Raw genomic sequence first — 10,488 nt, forward strand, 5'->3', positions numbered from 1 at the left:
CGTGGCTCAGAGGTCAAAGGTCACCCACTGCTCTTGGAGGAGAGAAAGGGAGTGAGGCGGAGGCGGAAGGAGTTTGTAATGTATATTTTTTTCTACCCCTGATGTGGTCATACAGTTACAATGCTAATCAGCATACATACATTTTCTTCTGTCCTCTTTGGACAGGGTTAACGATTTGTTAGGTATCAGAGTAAGGCGTGACGAGTTATTGAACACTCAACCACAGAAGGTGATTGAAATGCTTTAACAATGCTAACCAGGATACATACAGTACGTACACTTACGTCTGTGTAATTCAGGGAGGATTACACGTCCTGAATTACACGAGTCCAGAATCCACCGAATTACGAGCCCTGCGCCCTGTCCACTTGGCTACCAGACCCTCTACCACCCCTGTGGGGGTGTTGACTGTAGTAGGTTGTGGTGACAGCGATGGTGTGTTGCGGGGTGTTGACTGTTTTGGATTGGTAGTCTTGGTGAGGTCCAACCTACCTAGAAATGATGTTTGCGAGGTAAAGGAGACCTGAGTTGGTGATGCTGGTGACTGGGAATGCTGAAGATCAATACAACAAAGCGTGTGGTGGCATCTGGGTACTGGTGATCAGGGATTGTGACAAGGAGAGTGCTGCTAATGGTGTGTATTACCAACTAAGATTGATAATCAGAGAGCTTTATTGTTAAGGAAATATTTTGTCGGATTTATCAACAATTTTGTATGGTTAAGACGGTTCATAATGGTCTGTAACTCATAAACACACCTGAAACTGAGTATAATCCACCAATCAGCCTTTGAGCAGTAGAGGATTAGATTTTAAACGTAATATCATGCCTATTACTGTATAATGAATGGAGCTGAATGAAAGAATAGGATAGGCAAACGATGAGCCACAAGGAAACGTGGCTGAAGATATGATGACAAAACCACTCATCAGAAAATAAAGAAACGACGACGTTTCGCTCCGTCCTGGAAGATTATCGACGACCAAAACCTCGTCGTTTCTTCATTTTCTGATGAGTGTTTTGGTCATCATCAGATAATTGGGTATTTTGCAGTCCTTCCTCGTGTGGAGTACCAGTCACATCACACCACAAACGGTGCCACAAACGGTGCCACAAACAGTGCCACAAATGGTGCCATAAACGGTGCCACAAACGGTGCCACAAACAGTGTCACAAATGGTGCCATAAACGGTGCCACAAACGGTGCCACAAACAGTGCCACAAATGGTGCCATAAACGGTGCCACAAACGGTGCCACAAACAGTGCCACAAATGGTGCCATAAACGGTGCCATAAACGGTGCCACAAACGGTGCCACAAACAGTGTCACAAATGGTGCCATAAACGGTGCCATAAACGGTGCCACAAACGGTGCCACAAACAGTGCCACAAATGGTGCCATAAACGGTGCCATAAACGGTGCCACAAACGGTGCCACAAACAATGCCACAAATGGTGCCATAAACGGTGTCATAAACGGTGCCACAAACGGTGCCACAAATGGTGCCATAAACGGTGCCATAAACGGTGCCACAAACGGTGCCACAAACAGTGCCACAAATGGTGCCATAAACGGTGTCATAAACGGTGCCACAAACGGTGCCACAAACGGCGAGTAAACGCGCCTCGGCAGCAACCTAGGAGAGAAAATTTGTACGGACGTTCGACTCATAAAAAGTCGTAGCTGGTGTATCTAGGTTCTGGATAAAGTATAATAAGAGATGGGGGGATTTAACATAAAAAAAACGAATACAAGACACTGCAGATAGGCCTGTAGGCCTATCTTCGAGGCCTCTCATATTTATACACTTAATCTCATTCATATACGTGTGTCTAGCCTACGAGTGAAACAATATAGCGAGCACAAATCTATTTGCTGGTCAAACGTGATGATGCTCATATTTCTTCTCATCACATATCCTGATATGTGATTTTCATTTTTCTCAGATTTTATAAATATTCATATTACCATTATTATTTAAATTGATAACACATGTAAAGTTTTTTTCAGTGTGATATATATTCATATAATATTTCATAATTTATGAAAGTGTGGTGAAAATGTTTCCAATGAGAGATTTAAATGACTTCTGATTTGATTAGTATCTGACTACACTACATGGTAATTACTGTGGGAGAATGGTGGTGACGATTGTGGGAGAGTGGTGAGGATGACTGTGGTTTGGAGTGACGGGTGTGAGTGGGAGTGACGGCTGTGGGTGGGAATGATGACTGTGGGAGAGTGGGAGTGACGGCTGTGGGTGGGCAATTGTGGAATCTGCTTAAGAAGGCAGACTTGACTTTTGTAAAGAATAGTGTAACCTCTGATTGCTGATCTAGATATGCAGATTGTGGTTATAGTAACAGAGTTGTTGTTTAGTTGTAGCAACCGCCGAGAACCATAACGATGGTGGTTAAACCATGTAATGGTGACAGAGAGAAGCTATGGTGATAGAGAAAGGGAATGGTGTCCGAGTGACATTCATAGAACTTACCTATAACTAGGGAAAAGTAAGATCACAAGTGGTATCTAGTGTTCTCGACATTTTAGGTGGTCCCACATAACCAAAATAGAGAGACTGCAATAGATTCGAATTTATTGCGTTGTATAGATTCAGTGACCAGTAAGAAAGTAATCTATTTGGGAAAAAAAGCGTGAAATTGACACGAAATTATAAAACAAGACAGGTGAACGAAGAGATAATAGCCAAGACCTTGATAACAGAGAAGAGAATAAAAACTGGAGTGAAATTGGAGGAGAGGTGTTAATAATCCATAACAAAATATCCAGAAATAGAGAAAAAATAATAAAACAGAAACCAAACTAATTTCCAACAGAGAGCAGAAAACAAAATAAGCAAAGCAATAACAATAAACATAAACACACAATACTAACAATAAACAGAAACATATTTTGTTTTATTGTAAACAAGGAACAAGATGAACCGACGTCCACAGCTTGCAGTCATCCCTCATAGATGACATAGATCCCTAGCCATCCCATCCCGACTTCTTCCCCCTATCCTCCTGGCAGTCCCCCAGCCGCCAGAACGCTTGGCCCACTTGTCCACGTACGCCAGACACATCCCTATATATCCCCAGGAGCAGTAACGTAAAATGCAAATAGTGGCAGTAATTTCCCATCATTAGTATTCCGTTCACATAATGCGGGCGGGTAAGTAGTAGGGACACACACACAACTCCTCTCTGATGATAACAAAAACTGGGTAATGTATTTGAAGCACTATAATAATGTCTCTCAGGGCTCGGGGATAGAAGGACCAGTCCAGTCTCGAATTACTGTCAATTATAATGACCTTAAAAGCATGTTATATCGGGCTTTACTACCGCCATGACCACATCTTTTAGCCTCGACCCCCAGTCAGACCTCGTAACTTAAGAGGAGAATTAATACAAAGCGAAGTGATGGCTCGTCGCCTGGGGCTGTGGCCTGCAGGGCTTCGTGCACTGCAATTGAAACCTGACCCCCTCCCCCCAGCCCACACCTTCCGTCTCGTAAACATAAACATGTAAGCTTACACCTACTTACACACGAACGAATGCAGGTACAGTAGCACACGAATACATGCAGGTACAGAAGCATACGAATACATACAGGTACAGAAGCACACGAATACATGCAAGAATACACAAGTAAGATCACAAGAACACACATCTTTCACATAAGCTAGCAGGAGATAAGAGGTAGAGAAGTCCAATAAAACTTAAACATATCCACAAGGGCCGTGATGAGGATTCGAACCTACGTCCGGGATGATCCCAGACGCGCCTTAGTCGTTTGCGCCACGACATGGTCAAAAGAATTGAACATGTCGTGACGCAATCGACTAAGGAGCGTCAGGGTTCATCCCGGACGTAGTTTCGAACCCTCATTACGGCCCTTCTGGGTTTGATCATTTGATGTATCACGCTATTGTGATTTCTGTGTGTATCTACTAAAATTTCTTATATCATCAGAGATGCAAGTTAAAATGTCAACAAAACGAGATCGATGAAGCCCATTAGACAAGCAACTTAAAAAATTAGTACTACGAGAAACAGGAAGAATTAAAGTTATTACATTAATTTACCAGGAGACAGAAAGATGTGATTAAGAAGCTATTGCTCGACCCTGTAAACACGATTTTGAGTACACACACACACACACACACACACACACACACACACACACACACACACACACACACACACACACATACACACACACACAGGACCAGTGGACAAACTAAAGGGGTGCACTGTTTACAACAGTGAGACTCGGGAAGATAGTGCCACATCGTGACACTGATAACTTTAACGCCAGTCGAGAAAGTAGAGAAGAAACAGTAGAAAGCTGAACAATTATAAGGGAAACCAAATATATGAAAAGAGGCAAATATAGGGTATCAAATGCGGTTCATTTTATGAACAAATTTCATTGTTCCAAAAGCACATGCTCTCCCTCAACCAGCCTCCCCCCCTCCCCCCAACCCAGACCACAACCCGTGCTGGCCCGTCACCACCTCCCCACCACCTCTCACTCCATTACCAGCCACCCCTCCCCATGTCGGTTACCCCTTCCCTCGTTCATTACCTCTTCCCCCCCACCACCAATCACCCCCACTGCATATACCCATTATTCACCCTTATATCATGCTATATACATGTTCACTCAAACCTTATCTACAATGATCAAATTACATTGATCAAGAAATGTGAGGTAGCGAAGAAAAGCTCAATGTTATGAGAGACTGGATTAATATTGGATGACAAAATAATCACCTCAAACCCACATCAGGGTAGACAGAAGCACAACAGAGCGACGAAGGTACACTACATACTGTCAGAGACAGACGTTGACAGTTACTTGGGCCTCTACTGCCCGTAATTGATGTGAATGATCTACCAGAAAGAGAGTGAGCTCGGACATGTCAATACAAGCAGATGAGACAAAGCGAGTGACGAACGCAAAAGCAGGGGGATAAGTGCATACAGTTTCAAGAAGACCATGACAAATTCTCGAGAGGGCAAATCAGATGATTGCTAGAGTTCAGTCCCAACAAATGTAAGGTAATGAAGACCGGATTGGGAGCAACGAGACCGTAAAGTATACACAGTATGGGAAAGGAAACTACAGGAATCAGAGAAATCAGAGGTTTAGGAGTGAATATAATTCAAAACAGTGACTGCAGAGGAACACATAGGAAGAGTAACATTAGAGAGAACACTCTGAGGAAGAGAGTGAACACACACAAGTGTGAACACACTTATTTAGAGAGAAAACCCACAAGTAGAGTACACACAGATGGAAAATGAACACACGCAGGTGGTGAGTGAACATATACACATAGAGAGTGAATACACAGGTAGTCAGCAAACACACACACAGGTAAAGAGAAAACATACACACGAAGAGAAAGAACATACAGAGATTGAGAGAGAACACACACTGGTAGATAATTCACAAACACACAAACAGGTAGAGAGAGAGAGATAGAACATGCAGGCATGTACAAAATAATTCATCTCTTTAATACCAAGGTACAAGAGGCGATAATTTATCATAATAATAATTAAATACTGACTAATAGTGAGTAATTCACAATGAGGAGACTACCTCAGATCAGGAGAGACTATGGAAGGCATAAAAGCACCGAAAATTCACTTTAGCGACTTTTATATATTTATTAGGTTTTTATTAACTCCAGTCTGTAGGCTTTTGTATTACTACATTTAAACTTGATGAAATGTTATACCTCATTTAATTTCAATTATTCTTTCCAATTTTTTTAGGGGGCGTTAAGTTTCATTTCGTTAATGGGAAAGAAATATGAACAAAAATAAATTACGAAAAAGATAAATCGATAGAAATATCCGACAGATATGAAACAGAGAATTGCATACAAAAGATAAGAACATTTACTTTTACATATACAAAATGATGAACACATACAAGCTCTTTAAAAAAAAATTTCACGTGCATTCCACTAGAGACATTTGGAGAGATTTAACGCAGAATGTTACCCAAGTAGGCTCCGGTTTCTCTTGCACATTGTTCAAGCGGCTCCGGTGACTCTTGCACATTATACGAGCGGCACCGGTTCCTCTTGCACATTATACGAGCTCCTCTAACGAAGTCTCGGCGAGATGCCATATTAAACTGCTTTTTTGGACCTTTTGTTTTTCGTCAGAGCCATTAACTAGCGGTTCTTTGTTAATGAGGAGTGAGGCCAGTAGTTAGTAAGCGCTGCTATGGTTATTTTGTGAAGGGTCGGCTATTTTCGCGTCGTTAATAGCTAACCACCTTAATCATCTCCAGTGGTTCATTACCATAGTCCAGTTGTTTATATTCATTAAAACAATTCAGTTTTACGTTTATATTTTTCTAAAGTCAAATATTTGTATCAGGTTAAATAACTTTGGTTAATGTGGTTATCATCGTCGTCTGATAACTTAATTATCATCTTATTCCTTCCTTATTGTTTTTACATTATCTGCTGTGTTACGAATCGTTACGAATCTGTGCGTGTGAGAAGTGTGTGTTTGTTTGTTTGTGTGTGTGTGTGTGTGTGTGTGTGTGTGTGTGTGTGTGTGTGTGTGTGTGTGTGTGTGTGTGTGTGTGTGTGTGTGTAATTTTACACGCAAATTCCCCGCACTTCGCCCACTTCCTTTGTACAGTCAATCATCCCCAGAGTACCAGCTACTCTTGTCATCCGCAGAGTACCCGCTGTACTTGTCATCCCCAGAGTACCCGCCGCTCCTGCCATCCACAGAGTACCCGCTGTACTTGTCATCCACAGAGTACCCGCTGCTCCTATCATCCACAGAGTACCCGCTGCTCCTGTCATCCGCAGAGTACCCGCCGCTCCTGTCATCCATAGAGTACCCGCTGATCCTGTCATCCACAGAGTACCCGCCGCTCCTGTCATCCACAGAGTACCCGCTGCTCCTGTCATCCGCAGAGTTCCCGCCGCTCCTATCATCCACAGAGTACCCGCCGCTCTTGTCATCCACAGAGTACCCGCCGCTCCTGTCATCCACAGAGTACTCGCTGCTCCTGTCATCCACAGAGTACCCGCTGCTCCTGTCATCCGCAGAGTACCCGCTGCTCCTGTCATCCGCAGAGTACCCGCTGCTCCTGTCATCCACAGAGTACCCGCTGCTCCTGTCATCCGCAGAGTACCCGCTGCTCCTGTCATCCACAGAGTACCCGCTGCTCCTGTCATCCGCAGAGTACCCGCTGCTCCTGTCATCCGCAGAGTACCCGCTGCTCCTGTCATCCACAGAGTACCCGCCGCTCCTGTCATCCACAGAGTACCTGCCGCTCCTGTCATCCACAGAGTACCTGCCGCTCCTGTCATCCACAGAGTACCCGCCGCTCCTGTCATCCGCAGAGTACCCGCCGCTCCTGTCATCCACAGAGTACCCGCCGCTCCTGTCATCCACAGAGTACCCGCCGCTCCTGTCATCCACAGAGTACCCGCCGCTCCTGTCATCCGCAGAGTACCCGCTGCTCCTGTCATCCACAGAGTACCCGCCGCTCCTGTCATCCACAGAGTACCTGCCGCTCCTGTCATCCACAGAGTACCTGCCGCTCCTGTCATCCACAGAGTACCCGCCGCTCCTGTCATCCACAGAGTACCCGCCGCTCCTGTCATCCACAGAGTACCCGCCGCTCCTGTCATCCACAGAGTACCTGCCGCTCCTGTTATCCACAGAGTACCCGCCGCTCCTGTCATCCACAGAGTACCCGCCGCTCCTGTCATCCACAGAGTACCCGCCGCTCCTGTCATCCACAGAGTACCCGCCGCTCCTGTCATCCACAGAGTGCCATTTCCAACATTCCTCTTTGTTCATGATTACTCTCTAAATCATGCTAACAGCCCACATAAACCTGCACTAAACCATGACGTTGTGAGCGATTTAAAGCACAGCTTCAGGTTTAATAACTCTCACTCAGAGAGCTCTTGCTCTTGCGCTCTTGCGCTCTCTGTAAGGTTAACGCTAACGAATGAATACAGAATAACGAGTAGCGGGAAAAATTAAGGGCAGTATTAAGGGTGTTAGATGGTCAATAAGCTCCTCTATGAGGGTGTTAGACGGTCAATATGCTCCACTATGAGGGTGTTAGATGGTCAATAAGCTCCTCTATGAGGGTGTTAGATGGTCAATAAGCTCCTCTATGAGGGTGTTAGATGGTCAATATGCTCCACTATGAGGGTGTTAGATGGTCAATATGCTCCTCTATGAGGGTGTTAGACGGTCAATATGCTCCACTATGAGGGTGTTAGATGGTCAATAAGCTCCTCTATGAGGGTGTTAGATGGTCAATAAGCTCCTCTATGAGGGTGTTAGATGGTCAATATGCTCCACTATGAGGGTGTTAGATGGTCAATATGCTCCACTATGAGGGTGTTAGATGGTCAATATGCTCCTCTATGAGGGTGTTAGATGGTCAATATGCTCCTCTATGAGGGTGTTAGATGGTCAATATGCTCCACTATGAGGGTGTTAGATGGCCAATATGCTCCACTATGAGGGTGTAAGATGGTCAATATGCTCCACTATGAGGGTGTTAGATGGTCAATATGCTCCACTATGAGGGTGTTAGATGGTCAATATGCTCCTCACCGGCCAAGTGACTCAACAGCTTCATATCTCCTCCACATTAATAACATATGAACTGACAGGTGTTTGAGAATCACAGGTATTTGTCCCTTTAATGCTTCCAATGCTCTAGATATTACACTGTTCACGTGAAGTCAAGCCTAGGCTTACCTGGGTACGTTGTTGGTACCCTGAGCTTTCTGGGTGCGTTGATGGTACCCTGAGCTCTCTGGGTACGTTGATGGTACCCTGAGCTCTCTGGGTACGTTGATGGTACCCTGAGCTCTCTGGGTACGTTGATGATACCCTGAGCTCTCTGGGTACGTTGATGGTACCCTGAGCTCTCTGGGTACGTTGATGGTACCCTGAGCTCTCTGGGTACGTTGATGGTACCCTGAGCTCTCTGGGTGCGTTGATGGTACCCTGAGCTCTCTGGGTACGTTGATGATACCCTGAGCTCTCTGGGTACGCTGATGGTACCCTGAGCTCTCTGGGTGCGTTGATGGTACCCTGAGCTCTCTGGGAACGTTGATGGTACCCTGAGCTCTCTGGGTACGTTGATGGTACCCTGAGCTCTCTGGGTACGTTGATGGTACCCTGAGCTCTCTGGGTGCGTTGATGGTACCCTGAGCTCTCTGGGTACGTTGATGATACCCTGAGCTCTCTGGGTACGCTGATGGTACCCTGAGCTCTCTGGGTGAGCTGATGGTACCCTGAGCTCTCTGGGTGCGTTGATGGTACCCTGAGCTCTCTGGGTACGTTGATGGTACCCTGAGCTCTCTGGGTACGTTGATGGTACCCTGAGCTCTCTGGGTACGTTGATGGTACCCTGAGCTCTCTGGGTACGTTGATGATACCCTGAGCTCTCTGGGTACGTTGATGATACCCTGAGCTCTCTGGGTACGTTGATGATACCCTGAGCTCTCTGGGTGCGTTGATGATACCCTGAGCTCTCTGGGTACGCTGATGGTACCCTGAGCTCTCTGGGTGCGTTGATGGTACCCTGAGCTCTCTGGGTGCGTTGATGGTACCCTGAGCTCTCTGGGTACGTTGATGATACCCTGAGATCTCTGGGTACGTTGATGGTACCCTGAGCTCTCTGGGTACGTTGATGGTACCCTGAGCTCTCTGGGTACGTTGATGATACCCTGAGCTCTCTGGGTGCGTTGATGGTACCCTGAGCTCTCTGGGTACGTTGATGGTACCCTGAGCTCTCTGGGTGCGTTGATGGTACCCTGAGCTCTCTGGGTACGTTGATGGTACCCTGAGCTCTCTGGGTACGTTGATGGTACCCTGAGCTCTCAGGGTACATTGATGGTACCCTGAGCTCTCTGGGTACATTGATGGTACCCTGAGCTCTCTGGGTACATTGATGGTACCCTGAGCTCTCTGGGTACATTGATGGTACCCTGAGCTCTCTGGGTACGTTGATGGTACCCTGAGCTCTCTGGGTACGTTGATGGTACCCTGAGCTCTCTGGGTACATTGATGGTACCCTGGTGTGCATCAGTGTTCTGTGCTCTTGGTTCGTATTCAGTGTTAGATTCATTTAACCACTGGTTGCAGTTTATATTGAAATAATGAATAAGTTACACTGTATTCATTCACAATCGTGTCAATTATTTATTTTTAAAATATTTTTTTTAATTATAAACAATTAGGGATTATAATTATTAAAAATAACCTTGAATTACTTTAATTATAATGAATTGCATATTGTTAAAATTTTAATGAATTGTGAATTAATGATAATTTTTTTTGTCAAAATTCATAATAATAATTACATATAGTAATTATGAATGTTTTTTTAAGCATGTAACATAAATAGGCTTCTCGACTTGAGAATGGTCCAGGACGGACCGAAACGTCGTCGTCCCTTCA

The 10,488-nt window shown here is 45.1% G+C and overlaps 2 protein-coding genes across 2 annotated transcripts in view; both read right to left on the reverse strand.

Moving 5' to 3' along the window:
• Positions 1–6,084, reverse strand: part of LOC138359599 (keratin-associated protein 6-2-like) — a 6,677-nt gene extending 593 nt beyond the window's left edge. Inside the window, exons 1-2 of the mRNA XM_069318984.1 lie at positions 6,025–6,084; positions 1,095–1,637 (exon numbers count right to left, since the gene is read on the reverse strand). Of these exons, the coding sequence (XP_069175085.1) occupies positions 1,095–1,637; positions 6,025–6,084 (603 nt within the window). The remainder of the gene's footprint in view (positions 1–1,094; positions 1,638–6,024) is intronic.
• Positions 6,085–6,678: 594 nt separating this feature from the next.
• On the reverse strand, positions 6,679–7,857 carry LOC123759774 (sericin-2-like). Its single transcript, XM_045745028.2, has one exon. It carries the CDS (start codon positions 7,855–7,857, stop codon positions 6,679–6,681), a length of 1,179 nt encoding a protein of 392 aa, XP_045600984.2.
• Positions 7,858–10,488: the final 2,631 nt, after the last annotated feature.

The sequence above is a fragment of the Procambarus clarkii genome, chromosome 8, assembly GCF_040958095.1.
Source record: "Procambarus clarkii isolate CNS0578487 chromosome 8, FALCON_Pclarkii_2.0, whole genome shotgun sequence".
Lineage (NCBI taxonomy): Eukaryota > Metazoa > Arthropoda > Malacostraca > Decapoda > Cambaridae > Procambarus > Procambarus clarkii.

Excerpts from the sequence above, each read along its gene's own strand:
- LOC123759774 (XM_045745028.2), bottom strand. The coding sequence starts at position 7,857 with ATGAACAAAGAGGAATGTTGGAAATGGCACTCTGTGGATGACAGGAGC.